This window comes from Pongo abelii, chromosome 17 (genome assembly GCF_028885655.2).
Source record: "Pongo abelii isolate AG06213 chromosome 17, NHGRI_mPonAbe1-v2.0_pri, whole genome shotgun sequence".
Classification (NCBI taxonomy): Eukaryota; Metazoa; Chordata; class Mammalia; order Primates; family Hominidae; genus Pongo; species Pongo abelii.
Genome location: NC_072002.2, coordinates 37,504,578 through 37,524,839, shown reverse-complemented (window position 1 = coordinate 37,524,839; position 20,262 = coordinate 37,504,578). Strand labels below are relative to the sequence as shown.

Sequence of the window (20,262 nt, the reverse complement as noted above, 5' to 3'; positions counted from 1 at the left end):
GGTTCCAAGTCTTTGCTATTGTGAATAATGCCGCAATAAACATACATGTGCATGTGTCTTTATAGTACCATGATTTCTAATCCTTTGGGTATATACCCAGTAATGGGATTGTTGGGTCAAATGGTAATTCTAATTCTAGATCCTTGAGGAATCACCACACTGTCTTCCACAATGGTTGAACTAATTTACACTTCCACTAACAGTGTAAAAGTGTTCCTATTTCTCCACATCCTCTCCAGCATCTGTTGTTTCCTGACTTTTTAATGATTGCCATTCTAACTGGTGTGAGATGGTATCTCATTGTGGTTTTGATTTGCATTTCTCTGATGACCAGTGATGATGAGCATTTTTTCGTGTGTGCATTGGCTGCATAGATGTCTTCTTTTGAGAAGTGTCTGTTCATATCCTTTGTCCACTTTTTGATGCAGTGGTTCGTTTTTTTTCTTGTAAATTTGTTTGAGTTCTTTGTAGATTCTGGATATTAGCCCTTTGTCAGAAGGATAGATTGCAAAAATTTTCTCCCATTCTGTAGGTTGCCTGTTCACTCTGATGGTAGTTTCTTTTGCTGTGCAGAAGCACTTTAGTTTAATTAGGTCCCATTTGTCAATTTTGGCTTTTGCTGCCATTGTTTGTGGTGTTTTAGTCATGAAGTCCTTGCCCATGCCTATGTCCTGAATGGTATTGCGTAGGTTTTCTTCTAGGGTTTTTATGGTTTTAGGTCTAACATTTAAGTCTTTAATCCATCTTGAATTAATTTTTGTGTAAGTTGTAAGGAAGGGATCCAGTTTCAGCTTTGTACATATGGCTAGCCAGTTTTCCCAGCACCATTTATTGATAGGGAATCTTTTCCCCGTTTCTTGTTTTTGTCAGGTTTGTCAAAGATCAGATGGTTGTAGATGTGTGGTGTTATTTCTGAGGGCTCTGTCCTGTTCTATTGGTCTGTATCTCTGTTTTGGTACCAGTACCATGCTGTTTTGATTACTGTAGCCTTGTAGTATGGTTTGAAGTCAGGTAGCGTGATGCCTCCAGCTTTGTTATTTTGCTTAGGATTGTCTTGGCAATGTGGGCTCTTTTTTGGTTCCATATGAACTTTAAAGTAGTTTTTTTCCAATTCTGTGAAGAAAGTCATTGGTAGCTTGATGGGGATGGCATTGAATCTATAAATTACTTTGGGCAGTATGGCCATTTTCACAATATTGATTCTTCCTATCCATGAGCATGGAATATTCTTCCATTTGTTTGTGTCCTCTTTTATTTTGTTGAGCAGTGGTATGTAGTTCTTCTTGAGGAGGTCCTTTACATCCCTTGTAAGTTGGATTCCTAGGTATTTTATTCTCTTTGAAGCAATTGTGAATGGGAGTTCACTCATGATTTGGCTCTCTGTTTGTCTGTTATTGGTGTATAGGAATGCTTATGATTTTTGCACATTGATTTTGTATCCTGAGACTTTGCTGAAGTTGCTTATCAGCTTAAGGAGATTTTGGGCTGAGACGATGGGATTTTCTAAATATACAACCATGTCATCTGCAAACAGAGGCAATTTGACTTCCTCTTTTCCTAATTGAATACTCTTTATTTCTTTCTCCTGGGCCTGATTGCCCTGGCCAGAACTTCCAACACTATGTTGAATAGGAGTGGTGAGAGAGGGCATCCCTGCCTTGTGCCAGTTTTCAAAGGGAATGCTTCTAGTTTTTGCCCATTCAGAATGATATTGGCTGTAGGTTTGTCATAAATAGCTCTTATTATTTTGAGATATGTCCCATCAATACCTAATTTATTGAGAGTTTTTAGCAGGAAGGGCTGTTGAATTTTGTCAAAGGCCTTTTCTGCATGTATTGAGATAATCATGTGGTTTTTGTCATTGGTTCTGTTCATGTGATGGATTACTTTTACTGATTTGCGTATGTTGAATCAGCCTTGCATCCTAGGGATGAAGCCGACTTGATCATGGCGGATAAGCTTTTTGATGTGCTGCTGGATTCGGTTTGTGAGTATTTTATTGAGGATTTTCGCATCGATGTTCATCAGGGATATTGGTCTGAAATTCTCTTTTTTTGTTGTGTCTCTGCTAAGCTTTGTTATCAGGGTGATGCTGCCCTCGTAAAATGAGTTAGGGAGGATTCCCTATTTTTTTTTTCTATTGATTGGAATAGTTTCAGAAGGAATGGTACCAGCTCCTCTTTGTACCTCTGGTAGAATTTGGCTGTGAATCCGTCTGGTCCTGGACTTTTTTTGGTTGGTAGGCTATTAATTATTGCCTCAATTTCAGAGCCTGTTATTGGTCTATTCAGAGATTCAACTTCTTCCTGGTTTAGTCTTGAGAGGATGTATGTGTCCAGGAATTTATCCATTTCTTCTAGATTTTCTAGTTTATTTGCATAGAGGTGTTTATAGTATTCTTTGATGGTAGTTTGTATTTCTGTGGGATGGGTGGTGATATCCCCTTTATCATTTTTTATTGCATCTATTTGATTCTTCTTTCTTTTCTTCTTTATTAATCTTGCTAGTGGTCTATCAATTTTGTTGATCTTTTCAAAAAACCAGCTCCTGGATTCATTGATTTTTTTGAAGGGTTTTTTGTGTCTCTATCTCCTTCAGTTCTGCTCTGATCTTAGTTATTTCTTGCCTTCTGCTAGCTTTTGAATTTGTTTGTTCTTGCTTTTCTAGTTCTTTTAATTAGGGTGTTGATTTTAGATCTTTCCTGTTTTCTCTTGTGGGCATTTAGTGCTATAAATTTCCCTCTACACACTGCTTTAAATGTGTCCCAGAGATTCTGGCACATTGTGTCTTTGTTCTCATTGGTTTCAAAGAACATCTTTATTTCTGCCTTCATTTCGTTATTTACCCAGCAGTCATTCAGGAGCAAGTTGTTCGGTTTCCAGTTGTGCGGTTTTGAGTGAGTTTCTTAATCCTGAGTTCTAATTTGATTGCACTGTGGTCTGAGAGACAGTTTGTTGTGATTTCTGTTCTTTTACATTTGCTGTTTGTTGTGATTTCTGTTCTTTTACATTTGCTGAGGAGTGCTTTACTTCCAATTATGTGGTCAATTTTAGAATAAGTGCAATGTGGTGCTGAGAAGAATGTATATTCTGTTGATTTGGGGTGGAGAGTTCTGTAGATGTCTATTAGGTCTGCTTGTGGCAGAGCTGAGTTCAAGTCCTGAATATCCTTGTTAACCTTCTGTCTTGTTGATCTGTTTAATATTAACAGTGGGGTGTTAAAGTCTCCTGTTATTATTGTGTGGGAGTCTAAGTCTCTTTGTATGTCTCTAAGGACTTGCTTTATGAATCTGAGTGCTCCTGTGTTGGGTGCATATGTATTTAGGATAGTTAGCTCTTCTTGTTGAATTGATCCCTTTACCATTATGTAATGGCCTTCTTTGTCTCTTTTGAACTTTGTTGGTTTAAAGTCTGTTTTATCAGAGACTAGGATTGCAACTCGTGCTTTTTTTTTTTTCTTTACATTTGCTTGGTAGATCTTCCTCCATCCCTTTATTTTGAGCCTATATGCGTCTTTGCACATGAGATGGGTTTCCTGAACATAGCACACTGATGGGTCTTGACTCTTTATCCAATTTGCCAGTCTGTGTCTTTTAATTGGGGCATTTAGCCCATTTACGTTTAAGGTTAATATTGTTATATGTGAATTTGATCCTGCTATCACACAGAGCAGGGACTAGATGCTTTGTCCTGAGCACATGCTCAGTCAGTGACCACCAGAAACATGGCAGGGTCACCAGGCATATTGCTGGTCCCCCAGCATTTTGGAGATGGCCACACAATCAGCAGATCACATTTTGCTGTAGAGATGAATAAACCGAGTTACTAAGGGGTGCTGCAAGGGGATTCTGAAATGCATACTCCTTGCCTTCAGAAAATGTGCGTGTGCCTTGTCCACAGGCTTTAAGAGATCTTTATGAAATGTAGCCACCAATGGGCATTGTTTTCTTCTTGATAGAAAAGGACACTTGATGGGCTCCTGGCTGTACCTAGATGGGGTGGGGGAACCCTTGCCAGCAGCTGACATTCCTTTTGTGGGACCAGGGAAAGGCCACAATTCATATTTCTATATATTTAGCTTTCTTGAAGAGGGGTACTTTATACATTGGAGGGGACAAGATAACACATTTCTTTACTCTGGATCTTTACATTGGACCTTGATGTGGCAGCTGACAGATTTATTAAATTAAAGGCTCTCTGCTTTCTTTGGAACATATGCTTGAATGTCTGTAACAATATTCTCGTGTTAAACTTAGAAGATAGATTAACATTGAATGGTTTCTCCCAAGCATTGGTTTGCCAGAATCTTAGGGACACTCAGTGTGTAACTGATCACGCACCTTCTTCACTTTGGCTGCCAGGAATCATGCGGCCACACTCGAGCCCCTCCTGTGTACAGCGGCCACCCTGGCGTGGATTTTGTCCTGGCCTCCCTCTGCCTTCCTCTCCTTGGTTTCCCCTTTCCTTCATGTTGCTTACCTACTTCTGATTGATATTTTATGTCTGAATTGATCTATCTTTTTAAGCTTCTTGAAAATTCTCACTGGAACAAGTCAGGAAATGAATAAAATCCCCTACCCCTTCAAAGAAAGATAATAAGGGAAAGAACAGAATTTAGTTCCTGAGAAATACTTTCTAGATTGTTCCTTTATTTTATAGAGGAACCTGAAATCCAGAGATGGGGATGGGTCTGCCTGAGATTATTCAGCGACTTTGTGACCCAGCCAGGGAGCACCCAGGACTCTCCCTGCTGGCTTGCTGCTCTCTCACAGACACACACGGGGCTGGGAGACGCTCTTTTGGCATCCATACAGAGGATTGCCCCTGGTCTGCTGATAAAACTGTATGCCTAATCTTCCTGGGACCAGCTGCCCCTCTTCTTTAAATGAATAGGATTCTCCACGGGACTTTTAAAATATGTTGCTAGGAAAAAGGGGTTTTAAACTATTGATTTTTTCACTCTCTTCAGTTTTCCTTTGGCTTTAGCAGTGGCCCTTTAACCACCGCACACTTGGCATTCCAGTTTACACTCAGTGGCGTAGACTGTGCTGGGCTCATTCATGCTGTTCCCCCTCCGTAGAATGCCCTTCCCACTCTTCCTCCCCTGGTAATTCCTGAGTGCCCTTAAGGCTTAGCACAGGACTCAGCCCTAAGTGGAGTTTGTTCCCATAACATTCAGAGTCTGCCCATGTCTTAGCACTTACCCTATGATAATATTGACATTCTTTGCTTTAGCTAACCCAGCGTGGGGTGTTGTGAGGGCAGATCTCCCCTTTCATGTCGCCTCTCTAGTGCCCTGTGTGGTGCTCAGTGAACGTAATTTGGCCTCAACTTCATTCCAGCAAAAACCCAAAGCCCTTTTCCTTTTTCACTTGTAATTCAATGAAAGTGTCTTCTGAAACATTCAGCCTTTTTAAACAAACTTTCATTTTTTAAACTCTCCAAAAGAGCAAGGGAAGGTGTCTTAGCTCGATTGCCATGACAAAATATCACAGACTGGGTGGCTTACACAATAGAAATTTACTTTCTCACAGTTCTGGAGCTGCGATGTCCAAGAGTAAGCCAGGAGCAAGGTGCCGGCAGGGTGGGTGTGCTGTGAGAGCTCCCTCCTGGGGTTTCAGATGGCTGCCTTCTCCCTGTGCACTCACATGAACTCTTCTTTGTGCACCTGGGGGAGCTGGGAGGAGAGCAAACTCTGCTCTCTTTTTATTTATTTATTTATTTTCTGGTTTCTTCTTCTTTTTTTTTTTTTTTTTTTTGAGACAGAGTCTCACTCCCTCGCCCAGGCTGGAGTGCAGTGGTGCGATCTCGGCTCACTGCAACCTCCACCTTCTGGGTTCAAGTGATTCTTCTGCCTCAGCCTCCTGAGTAGCTGGGACTACAACTACAGGCTGTGCAACCATGCCTGGCTAATTTTTGTAGTTTAATAAAGATGGTGATTCACCATGTTGGCCAGGCTGGTCTCGAACTCCTGACCTCAGGTGATCCACCCGCCTTGGCCTCCCAAAGTGCTGGGATTACAGTCGTGAGCCACCATACCCGGCCTCTGGTCTCTTTAAATCTCATGGTGAGGGCTCCACATTCATGACCTCATCTAAACTAAATCATCTCCCAAAGGCCCCATCTCCAAATACTATCACATTAGGGGTTGGGCTTCAACGTGTGAATTATGGACAATTCAGTCCATGGCAAATAGGTTGTGTGGCAAGAGCTGGAAGGTCTTCATGGTTTGTGTAAATGTATTGTGCAAGTTTTGTATGTTCCTAAAAAGTTTTCTCTGGTCATGTAAAACTGAGTGTGACCAAACTTGGAGCCAGGGTCCAGTCCTTGATGTCATGTAGAGGGCTCACTTCTTCCAGCCAATGCTCTTCAGGAAGTGTTGAGCTAAATAAAGGAAGGAGGCAGGTGAAAAGCAGGCAACAGGGTTTTACCTAATGGGCAACCACATCTCCTACCTTTGAATGTTACAAGGAAGTGTTGGGGTCTGGGGTCTGGATATTTCTCTTTTGGCAGATCTATTCTTTCACCTCCATTACTGCTAAATGTAACAGTAGTGTGAATTGAAGTTATTGTTAAATCAAAAGTTGATGAACAAATCCTCACAGTCTTGGAGTAAGCATAATTATGGTGCTTTTATTGAACGCTCCTTTGAGCTTAAATTCATGTAATTTCTAAAAATAGTCTGCAGAGATTAGATCTGTGCTTTGAGTAAATCCAAACAACTTAGCAAATAAAAACATCTTAACCACATGCCCTTCCTTTCCACAAGCACAGATTTCTGCTTAACTTGGGAGACTGGTAGAACTTTCTAGCTAGCAGGACAAAAGTTTAAAAAATAACTGGCACAAATAGATCATTCTAAAAGTATGTCTGACAGTAGAAGAGTACATTTACTAAGTTAAATGAAACCAAGAAGTGAAAAGTACTAGAATGGGGGATTAAGAGACTCCATACCAGGTTGTCACTGATTTGAGTTTGAAGGAAAATTAGGGAAGTCTCAAACTCTCCATTTGTCTTCTACAATTGGGTGTTCTAAGTATGTTAACATTACTCCGCCTTTTATTACTACTTGGAAAAGAAGAAATACTTGGCAAATTTATAGCCCATCTATTTAAAGAAAATTATAATAGCAAATAAAGAAACAACACAATCAAGTATTTTAGGACAAACTGAAGTGGAATGCCCAAAGAGAAAGATGGAGGAAGAAGTCCTCCAAAGGTTCTGTGAAACACCAGTTCAGCAGACATGCTATGAATATGGCCTTCTCAGAAATGTAAGCACCAGAGAAAAGTCGGATATCCAACCCAGGGAAGAGCTAACACCTTAGCATAACTGTGCCAGGAAGATTGCAAGTCCAAAAGGCCCACATGTTTCTGAAGTTATGCCTTTGTTAAAGAGTTCAGAGTTTTGGTACTTGAATTCTACTACCCACTCCACCTCCCTTCTCGGGATATAAACCAAGAGAACATATGGACAAGGAATAGTAAGTGGGAAACAAAGTTGAGTTAAACCAAAAACACTCAACCCTGGCTGGAAGCAGAGACTTTCTGCTCCCCATGCAAGGCACGGCTTCCTTTCCATCCTCCTCCCTAAACCACAACACGTGGAGATGGAGAGTCAAGAGAATGTTATTGCATAGATTCAAGAGAAGAGACTGTGGAGTCTGGGTTCCTGCCTTTAAAAAATTAGAGTCTCACTGACTAGTGTAAAATAAATGTACAATCAGATACACAATTATTCCCCTTGGAATGAACTTGGAAGATATTGAAATGATACAAGTGAAGGCAGAAGAGTTCCCTCCTCCGTGGGCAGAGAAAGATTCGTGAGGAGAGGGAGCTGAATATTCCTCTCGCCTCCAGCCTGCCATAGTCATTACCATCAATTACACTTTATCTGAAACCCTGTATCCGAAGGGAAAAAGACTGTGTGCCCTTGATAAAGTTCTGTTGCCCCAGGCTGGGATATACAAAAACCTAGACTATGATTTTTTTAAGCTAATTAAAATTGTCATGATGAGTTAATAAAATTGTTGCTGAATGGGAAGTTGTTCAGAACAAATGAAAAGGCCAGCCAGGTGTGGTGGCTCACACCTGTAATCCCAGCACTTTGGGAGGCCATGGCGGATGGGTTGTTTGAGCCCAGGAGTTCAACGCCAGCCTGGCCAACATGGTGAAACCCCATCTCTACAAAATATACAAAAATTAGCCGGGTGTGGTGGCTCATGCCTGTAGTCCCAGCTACTCAGGAGGCTGAGACGGAAAATCATTTGAGCCTGGGAGTTTGAGGCTGCAGTGAGCCGTGATTGCACCACTAGACTCCAGCCTGGGCGACAGAGCAAGACCCTGTCTAAAAAAAAAAAAAAAAAGACTCCCCACTTTGTGTCATGATGGTGTCCAGTGGCTCTAGGGAAATAGTGGTTGGCTGAGCCTGGTTTGAAAACCAGTAGCTTAGACCATCTCTCTGGGTCTGTTTTTGCATGTATACAAAAAAGGGAAACCTACTTCAGAGTAGACTGTTGTACCTTGTGACAGGCCAGTATCTCATCTGAAACAACTAGGGGAAAAATAAATAAATCGCAAAAATCATATTTTTAAGAAAACTGGAGAGCTGTTAAGCAAATTTCCAGAGAGTGAAGAACGCTTCCTAGCTATACTGAGTAACCAAGCTGTTTTCCTCATGGTAAGGGCAAGGAAGCCCTCTGGGTGTGGGCTAAGGATCTGGCTTGGTCCAAAAAGAGGAAATATTAGGGAAAGAGAAACTAGCAGAGTTTAGGCAGTCATATTGAACTGGTTTGATGGACTGGAAGCTAGAATAGCCCCAAAGGAAGTCTAGTTTTTCCCATGAGGCATTTGCTGAGTTCTGGGGTGGTACAGCAGGCTGCAGGTGTGAAAACTCTCATAGCCTAGGGGTATTTAGGAGACAAAGTCCTGCTAGAAGAAGGAGACTGCAGCAAAAGCACAAGTCTTCCCCTAAAGACAGTTGCCACGTGTTGAACCTGCATGGATGAGAGGCTAAAAAGCTAAGGTCAAAACCTCAGAAAGGCAGACCTTTTGTGGATGAGGAGATAGAGATCCACCAAGCTCTTAAACACAAGTCTGGGAGGGCTTACAACTAAGGGACTAGATAAAATAGAGGTGGACTAAGTTACTAGAGCTGCAGGCTATTGCTGAGTCACTAAATCCCTAGTTGGATTGAGCTCATCACCCTATTAGAGGCAAAGGGGAATGCTTCCTGGTAGAAGCTATCCTCTGGAGCTTCTACAGTTCTTCTATACCTATGTCCAGCATGTAATCAAAGACATAGGCATGTAAGTAGGCAGGAAAGGATAACTGATAATCAAGTGGGGAAAAATAATAGGAACAGAACTACAGATGATGTTAGCAATAACTTAAAAATGACTGGATAATATGTTAAAGAAAATAGAGGAAAAGATGGATAAAATAATGAGACAATCCAGTGCAAGATTAGAATCTGTTTTTTTTTTAAATCAAATAGCTATTATAGAACTGAAAAATACATCTGAAATTAATAATTTATCTGAGGGGTCTAAGAGCCCACTGGGCACGATGTAGCAGGATTGGTGAACTCAAGGTCAGTAGAAAATACTCAAAGTGAAACACAAGAGGAAAAAAGGATGGAAAGAGCAGAACTGAGCATAAGAGACATGAGGGAAATGTTCATAAGATCTAATATTTGTGGAATTGTAGTTCTAGAAGAACAGGAGAGAGAGATTGGGCAGAAGAAATATTTGAAGGGATGCTGGCTGAGAATTTTGTAAAACTATTCACTGCCATCAACCCATGGATTCAAGAAGCTCCCAAACCCCACATATAAGATACAAATAAAACCATACTTAGGTATATCCTACTCAGACTATCAAATTTATCTTTGAAAACCAACAATAAATTTAAAAATCTTGAAATCAACTAGAGAAAAAGGGCATTACCTTAAATCGAAGAAGCAACCACAAAGCCAGTGGCTGACTTTTTACCTGAAACAATGAGTACTCATAGACAATGAAATGACATCTTTATTTTATTTTATGCCTCTGGCCCTTGGCTGCAGAAATGACATCTTTACAGTGCTGAAATAGGCCGGGCACGGTGGCTCATGCCTGTAATCCCAGTACTTTGGAAGGCCGAGGCGGGCGGATCACCTGAGGTCAGGAGTTTGAGACCAGCCTGGCCAACATGGTGAAACCCCGTCTCTACTAAAAATACAAAAAATTAGCTGGGCATGGTGGCGCACGCCTGTAATTCCAGCTACTCAGGAGGCAGGAGAATTGCTTGAACCCCGGAGGCAGAGGTTGCAGTGAGCCAAGATCGCACCGTTGCACTCCAGCCTGGGCAATGAGAGCGAAACTCCATCTCAACAAAAAAAAAAATACAAAAATTAGGTGGGCATGGTGGCGGGCATCTGTAATCCCAGCTACTCAGGAGGCTGAGGCAGGATAATCGCTTGAACCTAGGAGGCGGAGGTTGCAGTGAGCCGAGATCGTGCCATTGCACTCCAGCCTGGGCAACAGAGCGAGACTCCATCTCTAAATAAATAAATAAATAAATAAATAAATAAATAAATAAATAAAGCACTGAAATAAAGTAAGGGGAGAGATTAGGTCATCTCAACACTGCATTCCCTTCTGACTCTAAAATAACTGGTTACCAACCTCTTCAGAATTACTATGAAAGCTGGGTGCGGTGCCTCACACCTGTAATCCCGGCAGTCTGGGAGGCCAAGGTGGGTGGATCACTTGAGGTCAGGAGGTCGAGACCAGCCTGGCCAACATGATGAAAACCTGTCTCTACTAAAAATACAAAAATTAGCCAGGCGTGGTGGCATGCACCTGTGATCCCAGCTACTTAGGAGGCCGAGGCAGGAGAATCAGTTGAACCTAGGAGGCAGAGGTTGCAGTGAGCCAAGATCATGCTACAGTACTCCAGCCTGGGTGACAGAGCGAGACTCCATCTCAAAAAAAAAAAAAAAAAAAAGAAAAAGAAAAATTACTATGAAGAATTTGAAGAATTACTAAATAAGGTTTCTAGACTCCTTTATTAAATATATTAATACATGCTTATTAGATCTAATCCTCAAATGTCTACTGAATCACATATCATATCACATAGATGGGTTTATATCACATAGCATGATATTGACTTTTTCCTAACATCACATTGGAAGCTCATTATAAATCAAGGGCAGTAGTACATAATTTGGATAGATCATGTTGTAAAGTAAAATATAATGTTTGAAGATAGAATAAATGAATGGCTCTATGAAAAGGAAACCGTGATATATCTATATGATACATGTATAGTGTTAATTAAGATGTTGGGTGAAATAGTGACTTAGAATTCCTTGCTATGTAAAATATGACCATGGCACATACCAAAAGCACAAGCAACAAAAGAAAAATTAGATAAAGTGAACTTCATCAAAATTAAAAACTGTTGAGCTGCAAAGGACACCACCAAGAAAGTGAAAAGACAACCCACAAACAAATCATATATCTGATATGGGACTCATATCTACAACATATACAGAACTCTTATACCTCAATCATTTTTAAAAACCCCAATTTTTAAAGTGGGCAAGGGATCTAGACAGTTCTCCAAAGAAGACGAACAACTGGCCACTAAGCCCATGAAAAAGATGCTCAGTGTCATTAGTCATCAGGGAAATACAAACCAAAACCGCAGTGAGGTATCCCTTCACACCCACTAGTATGGCTAGAATTAAAAAGAAAGATAACCAGGATGTGAAGAAATTGGAACCTTCTTTGTAGACATTTAAAATTTTCTATAATGAAACACATATGGTTGGGCGCAGTGGCTCACACCTGTAATCCCAGCACTTTGGGAGGCCAAGGAGGGTGGATCATTTGAGGTCAGGAGTTCGAGATCAGCCTGGCCAACATGGTGAAACCGTCTCTACTAAAAATACAAAAATTACCTGGGTGTGGTGGTACACGCCTGTAATCCCAGCTACTCGGGAGGCTGAGGCACAAGAATCGCTTGAACCCTGGAGGCGGAGGTTGCAGTGAGCAGACATTGACCACTGCACTGCAGCCTGGGGGACAGAGCGAGACTCTGTCTGAAAAAAAAAAGAAAAGAAAAGAAACATATAAAAAGACGAAGTATATCTAATCTACAATGGTAGATCTTCAGATCTTTGGAGGGGAGGGAGAAAAGTAGTTGTATGGGGACACAAGTGACACTGATGCTGTTCCTTGGTTACATACATGTATTCACTCTGTAATCATTTATTAAGGTTTACATGAGTGCTTTTTGCATGTATTTCTGCATGCATGGTATATATCAATAAATATTAAATATTCCATATTTGCACAAAAGAATTGGAACCCTCACACACTGCTGGTGGAAATGTAAAATGGTGCAGTACATGATACCTGCAGTGATGAAGGGCTGATCGAGATAGTGATGATGATGCCTTGTTTCACCAGGTTCTGGCCCATTTCATTGATGCCATGAAGTGGTTCTGTGATGTTTGGCAATTTTGTGGATACTTTTACTCAAACTAGGAACATAGCAATAATCAGGGATTCAATCCTATCTTCCTATGAGAATTACAAGGGGATCTTTTTAAAAATGCCAAATCCTGGGCTTCAGTCCAAGAAATTTTTATTTGGTTGATATGGAACAGGACATTAGTGGTGTGTGTGTGTGTGTGTGTGTGTGTGTAACTTCTCCCAGGATTTTGGATGTGCCATCAGGGCTGAGAACTACTGAGCCAGGATTAAGCAAAGCCACTGTTGAGTGTTAGCTTGGAGTTAGAAAGGAGAGTGCCACAGGACTCAGGAGACCTGGGTTTTAGTTCCAACTCTTCCTTTGTTTAAACTGTATGCTTTGAGCAAGGTAGTTATCCTCTGTGAGCTTCAGTTTCGTCTCTGTAGAAATGGGGCCAAGCAGCCTCCTGTGCAGGGATGTTGTGGGGATCACGTGAGATTTTCTCTGTGACAGCAGAGCCTGGTGTCTGGGACATTTTATGCCCTCATCACATTTTGGTTACTTTCTTCCCTTATCTTTCATGAACTAGATACTCATGTCACAGTTTTCTAGTTTCATTCTCTTGTTGATGCTTCTATAAGATGTAGGAGTTTGTTAAAAGTCACCTAAGATTTCTCTAGGTTTAAAATTTATCCTTCCTTCACATGAACCTAATCTCTTTTTGTTCCTCATCTATGTTCTCAATCCCATTGTGCTTATAATAAATGTTGTTCTGATATCTGGCAAAATTAATGGTTCATATATTTTGATGAGGCAATATTAAATACTGTTAATAGCCATGCCTGGAGTTTAACATGAGTTGTCCCTTGTTAATAATTACACTGATTGTAGTAATAAATCATAGGATGGGTAATAAGGGTTAATTGAAATTTTTTTAATGCCAAATAGAGTTATGAGTATAGGCCGTGATTTCTATCTAGTGGACTTGGAATAGTTCTATGGGTTCTAGGAGAAAAAGAGCCTGCTCTCAGATGATAAATTTTATATTAGATTTACTCTTTAACCTGGAAGGAAGACCAGGTTGGTAACATTCATATGTGAGTCTGCAACACAGACAGACTCCAAGACTGTCTGAAATACACCTCCAACTCTGTGGCCTGTGGGAGAGCTGGAGTCCGCCCGTCCCTGGAGAGGTAACAGTGCAGCGTGTTTGTACACCAGCTGGAGAAAGTCATTCTGGAGCCTTGTGGCTGGAGTTGGAGGGTATAGAACAGAACTCTCACATGTTAATGTGTATGCATATCACCTGGGCATTTGTGCCAGTGCAGATGCTGTTTAGTAGGTCAGAGGTGGAACCTGAGATTCTGCATTTTGTGCAAGCTCCCAGGTGTTGCTGATGCTGCTTATCTGTGACCACACTTTGCATGGCAGATAGAAGAAAGCTACCTGTTGTTCTGCCTGCCAGCACTTCCCATACCTTCCTCCAATAAAATGTTCTTTTTTCTTCCAACCATGAAGTTCTTGAGTGAGCTTCCATATTCTTATATGACTCGGCCTCCCAGGCCACAGTCAGTTGGTCCAGGAGCCAATTAGAATCTTCCCTGGTATTTTGGGACTAGAATCCAGAGAGATCTAGGCTTAGATCCTCTCTGTGAAGCTCTTTCTAACTCTATGGAGGGAACTGGTCAAGGATAAGGGGTAGAGAGAATGTCCCAGTGGTTCTCAAGTCCTTGGTTCCAGTTTTCTCAAATATATGAAAAAGGATTAAACAACAAAACAAAACAGCATTGTGACCTTAAAAGTTATATTACCAGCTCTGATTATCTGATGCAGAAACTGTTATCAGGCCCTTATCACATGCAAGTCTCTGTTGCTAGCCCCTGAACGTTCAAAGATGAATAGCACGTGCCCTGATTGGGAGAAGACCACATATTGCAAATAGGGTTTGGCATGTGCAATGGCAAGGGGCTGTGGGAGCCTTGAGAGGAAGTGCTTGATCCAGTTGGGTGTGTGGACGGGGCCCAAGTTCAGTAAAAGTTTTCTCAAGATGGATTTTTGAACGGTGAGTAGGAATTATGTCGGCTATATCGACGGACCTAGAAATGTTTCCAGGCAGAGAGAACTTGCTGAGCAAAAGCAATATGAGGGTAGGAAACTGTGTTTGAAAAATTGCAACCCCTTTAAAAGGGAGGTACATGGCTGTAACTGGGCTGAAGAAGCAGGCAAGGGAGAGTTTTGTATGCATCACTTTTTTCTTGAGAGTCGTATGCATTTAAAAACCAATAGAACAATAAACCTAAATCTTTGATTGTCTCCCAAATACCTGATAATCTGGCAGGTTCCTACTTACAACACCCCCCCCCACCACCACCATTTTCCCCTTAAATGGAAAATTTGTCTTAGGATTGAAATGAATGTTTGAAAAACAAACCTGATCTGCTTTAAATACCAAAATCTGTTTAAATAACACAGAGGTTGTGACAGCCGTTGACAAAGCCAGGAAGTTCAAAGCCCTGTGGCTGACACATCGTATTGAGTTCTGCTGTTGTTGGCACCCCTCTGCCTGTGGCAGGTCCTGGTGTTTGTTATTCGGGTCTGTGTGTGAGAAGGAGACATTCCTCAGATGACAAGACTCTTTCTTCTTTGGGAAAAATCTGTTTCTTAAAATGCTTTTTATAAGCAAGTACACCAATTGATAGTACAGGTGATGACTATTTCTTAGGTCTTCTTGAATGGCTAGTTCCAAGAGTAACTTGAAAGTTTTTTCATGGGCAGATTTTAGTCATTTCAAGAGGGTTTTTCAAAAATGTTTATGCTTTTACTAACATTTTTGGAGGACAAAATGTAATGTATGAGAAAGACTCTTGTGCTTTGGGGAATATTATCGCATTGAAGGTGGTGTCAGAGCACTTAGTAGCCCCCCAGGGTAAGCACACTGCAGTAGGCTTGTTAACATCTGGGACGTGACTCTCAGCCCTGGAATACTGGGAGCTTGGTTTTATCCCATGACCACACAGTGAGATGCACTGGGATCGATTTCTGTTACTTAGAGGAAAGGATTGCTTGATGCAACAGGAGACCAATCCACTGATACTGTGGAGCAAGTGACATGACACCTAAAGCCTTGGAGCATGAGGCCTTTTGCACACATTTCTGAAGAGGAAGGCAAGGATGGCTAGAATTTGGGAGACTGTCACTCCAAGGTGTGTCCAAGCCTAAGAGGCTATTCTTGTGGAGGCTGGCTCTGGAGCTCTGAAGGTGCAGCTGGTGGGTGCTGTATGTAGTGTCCGCTGGAGCATAATAGTTAAGTTCTAAACCTGGCAGATTGGACACAGGGCTGGAAATCCAGGCAATGGTCAGTACTCAGTGGAGAGTCCTTCTGGATTATTAGTCCTAGTTCTGTGGGGCATCAGTCAAGGTTCTAGTCACAAGGCCAAGGTCTGGCCAGAGCCAGGCAGCCTAGAAAGCTCCCTTCCCTGGGTTGGAGGTCAGAGTCAAGTGTGGACCACAAAGAGGGAACCTGGTGTGGCTTGAGAGTCAGGACCAAAGCAAGGTCCCACTCAGTGGACTTGTGGCCTTGGGTGGTTGGGGTGCAGTGAGAGAGGAGGGGAGCAAAGAGGCAGCTTCAGTGGTTCCATCCTCAGTGCTAATACCTGGGGGCCCTGTGCCCTAGGTCCTACCAGCAGAGGGATCACTCAGGAAGCCCCTGGTACAAATGGAAAAACCAATGCATTCCCACAACTAGTGCTTAGCAAATGATGGGGAGGTGGCAATGATGCTCTTCAAGGGCTAGGCAGGAAGTGAAAAGTGGGTAGATTTCACACCTGTGTGTTTTTGGTAGAATTACTGATCATCCTGGGTGACCTTGTGACCCAGGAGCTGGAAGTCAGGAATTAAAGTTATGCTTCTTGTCACACACTCACACCAGTGCATTCCTTTGTAAGCCTCCAAATGCTCCAGAGTCCCAGGGGGCTCCTTTTTTTTTTTTTCTTTTCTCTATTTTACCCCTTTGCTTTTAAATGCTTATTTTGGGCTTAATGATAAAAGATTTTGTTTCTGTGCTGACACTACATGTTCCTACATGTCTCAGAGCAGATTTTGAGCTTTCAAGCACATGAGGAGCCTCTTCCCCAGAGCTGACTTTCCAAGTGAGCAAAAAGGAAGCCAGTACCAAGCCTGTTGCATGTTCATGTGCCCTCCAGGGAGGATTGGAGGCTCAGGTTCTTTTTTTTTTTTTTTTTTTTTGAGGTGAGAGTCTCACTCTGTCGCCTAGGCTGGAGTGCAGTGGTGTGATCTCAGCTCACTGCATGCTCCCTCTCCCGGGTTCCAGCGATTCTCCTGCCTCAGCCTCCCGAGTAGCTGGGACTACAGGCGCCCGCCACCACGCCCCGCTAATTTTTTGTATTTTTAGTAGAGACGGGGTTTCACCATTTTAGCCAGGATGGTCTTGATCTCCTGACCTCGTGATCCGCCCGTCTCAGCCTCCCAAAGTGCTGGGATTACAGGCGTGAGCCACCATGCCCGGTCAGCTCAGGTTCTTTCCATCCTTTGTTGAATGTGACTGAGCCAGGCTCTGTGGCACTGACCTTGGTCCTGGGATGGCTTCCAAGTCTTCGACCTTAAGAGTTCAACAGTGTAACTTATTGTATATTGATATATTAATTTTATGTGTAATAAAATTTGCTTTGCTTAAAAAAAAAAGAGTTCACAATGCAGAGAGGGGAGATAGGCTTGCAAACAGATCACTGATTAATAGGACAGTAGTGGGGCATCAGGCAGGTAGAAACCACATGCTGGGGAGAGAACACATCATCCTTTCGGAGGAGTCTTGCCTGTACCGAATAGATTAAAAATGGGCCCGTCCAACCCCACAGTTGTCCCACGGTGCAAACAACTTCAGTCTACATTCTCTACAGAAATAAGATAAAGGGTCTCAGGCAGCAGCACACTTGTTCCTTGGGTGATAAAACTTTTGAGAATTTTGAATTTTGGAAAGGTGGCTCAGGAGAAGGCAGGAGACTATACAAACATTTCCAGGAAGTGGCAGATGGCGAAGGCACTGGAGTGGCTGCTAAACCAACCTTCTTTTCAAGTAAGGGCTGGTTTAAAATTTTTAAGATGTGTTTTTTTTGGCAAAAGGTACATTTCAGAGGAATGAGCAGACCAGCTGTCTATCTCACGGCAGACAGGGTTCCTCCTAAGCTAAAGAGGCTCACGGAGGAGCAGAGGCACAAATCCCAGGCTGTGGGTGTGGTGGGGGACAGGGCAGTTGTCCCTTTTTACCAGCTGGACTGAAAGTCACCTGAGTTAGGCAGTCAGAGAACAAGGAGAGAAGCCGATCAAAGAAGGCCTTGAACAGCTGGTAAAAACAGGCAAGGATGATAAAGACAATGGTGAGGACATAGAAAAGACAAGTTGGGTCCTTTATAAATCAAGTGAAGTGTTCCATTATGCGGAGCTGCCAGCACAGCCAACATCCATCAGTGGGACGGAGCCTTTCTCAGCAAGTCCAAGAAATACATCTCCATTGGCACCGTCCCAGGCCATGTCTAAGAAGTTGCAAAAGGAAAGAATGACTAACAACATAGTTAACTTCAGTCAAGACTAATGAAGGGGGTGGGGGGAATGAAGAGAAACATAACAAAAAAGGAAGGTAATCAAACAGATACAAACAATGTAAAATATTTCTTCAAACAGCTAAATATTAATGAATTGGGAGACCTAGATGAAATACATTTTGGAGAAAAGTGAAAACGGAAAATATGCAACAATGAGAAAGAGAAGACTTGATTAGGCTAATAGCTGTTAAAGATCACCCCCAGCTAGGAGATCTAGGTCCAGGGGCCTTCAAGTCAGGGGTAACTTTCAGAGTCAAGATCATCTATAACTGTTGCAGGATAATAAGCAGAGAAGCTGATGAACTCACTTATGTGGTTAGTACAACATTGTTTCCAAGACCAGACAATTGCATTGAGAGGTAATAACATTTTAGTCCACTTCATTTATGACCATAGATGCAGACGTCCTAAATTAAATGTTAAAAAAAAAAAAAAAAAAAAAAAGAAGGGCCAGGCACGGTGGCTCACGCCTATAATTTCAGCACTTTGGGAGGCCAAGGCGGGTGGGTTTGCTTGAGCCCAGGAGTTCAAGACCAGCCTGGGCAACAAAGTGAGATGTTGTCTCTACAAACAAATATTAAAAATTAGCTGGGTGTGGCAGTGTATGACTATAGGCCCAGCTACTCAGTGGGCTGTGCTGGGAGGAGTGCTTGAGTCCTGGGAGGTCGAGCCTACAGTGAGCTGAGATCGCGCCACTGCACTCCAGCCTGGGCAACAGAGCGAGACCCTGTCTCAAAAAAAAGAAAAAGGGAAAAGAAAAGCGGGACATTCATCATGCGCATCAGCTCAAAAGTTGTCATTCAATATGATCTTTAAGAAAAAGCCACCACTAGTCTCCACTTAGAGAAATCTCTTTCCCTATCCTTTGTATTCTTGTAGTTGGCTCTCTGGCTGGGCTTCTACTTCTTTATTGCCCCTGAGGACAATACCCAGGTCTTTTTTTGCAGTCAAAGTTTTTGCTACAAATCAATAAAGCAAGGCAGAAAGTGATACCAAATGACTTAACTACAAAGAAAAGTTCCAAAATCTCACCACGTTTATATCCCATCATGAGAGTTCTGGATTTGTAGTTCCAGACTTCTTTCTGAGATGGTAAATGAGTGACGATGAGGTTCATAAACATACTCCTTCCTTCTGCTTGTCTGTCTGCTGCCTTGCTCCCAGCTTGGAGACCCAAAGAGGCCTCCAAGACAGCACATGAAGTCCCCCTGAGGGAGATGGTAGCTGAACCTCTCCCAATGCGGCCTACATCCCACCTCTCACTGCAAGAAAGCGGTTTCTTAAGCTTACCTTCCCCGTGGAAGCTGTTTTGACCTGCAGGATGCAGGAGACTGGAAGCCAGAAACATCTTTCCTTAAGCAGACATTCCAAGTGTGGACAGAGCTGGGCCACTGGTTCACACACACTCTTGGTGCTGAGGGGTTCGAGGCACTTCTGGGGTCTGAGTCCTGTGGCTGCCATTCCTGAGACACTTTTCTGGAATTTCCAGCCTTGAGAGATGTGGAGGTAACCTCTTCCCTCTCCTCTGGCTTCTAGATATTTGCAAATAATTAATGATTTAATTACTCCTTTCCCTAGGATGCGCCTGGTTTCTTAGAACGTGTGTCATGGATCAGAAAGATGGGAGCATTAGGAGAGGATGGAGAGATGGTGCATTGGACAAAGGCTGGGTGACAGATAAGTTTTTATCTGGAGGATCCGAGAACAGGTTAATGAGCACATCTGACCTTGGAGACGAGTTCTGCACTGCTGAGACAAAATGGAAATGAGTTTTCTTAATATACCCCTTCCCTGGAGAGAGATGAGGGCGGCCTTGGCTGTGCGCCTCCCTTTTGAAGAATTTGGAAGTTAAATGCTTCTTTGAACATTCTCACCTCCAAAACAGACTAAGACTTAGCCTTTTCTACACCAAATGCTTGGCTCAGAGGCGCCGCTAAGTACAGGGGGCTGACTAGGAAGCGTCTGGGGGAAAAGGACATGGGAAGTGGAAAGAAGTGCCTGATGGCAGGCATCCGAACTCAAATGAACTAAGCTTGTGAAAAAAATGACAGTAGAGGTTTCCAGAGCCCTGCTGGTGTGATGACCTTTTGTTGAAATTATTTCTACAGATAATCACAGCTGGCTTATCAATATTGCTGTTTGATGCGATCCTGACCAGTGCAGCCACGGGATGGTAAGTCT

General features: G+C 42.5%; 1 protein-coding gene across 4 annotated transcripts in view; it reads left to right on the top strand.

Moving 5' to 3' along the window:
• Positions 1 to 20,262, top strand: part of TMEM241 (transmembrane protein 241) — a 147,789-nt gene that overhangs the window by 113,853 nt on the left and 13,674 nt on the right. For all 4 annotated transcript variants that reach the window (XM_024236170.3, XM_024236171.3, XM_024236169.3 and 1 more), the window contains one exon: positions 20,190 to 20,254. In XM_024236170.3, the coding sequence (XP_024091938.1) occupies positions 20,190 to 20,254 (65 nt within the window). The remainder of the gene's footprint in view (positions 1 to 20,189; positions 20,255 to 20,262) is intronic.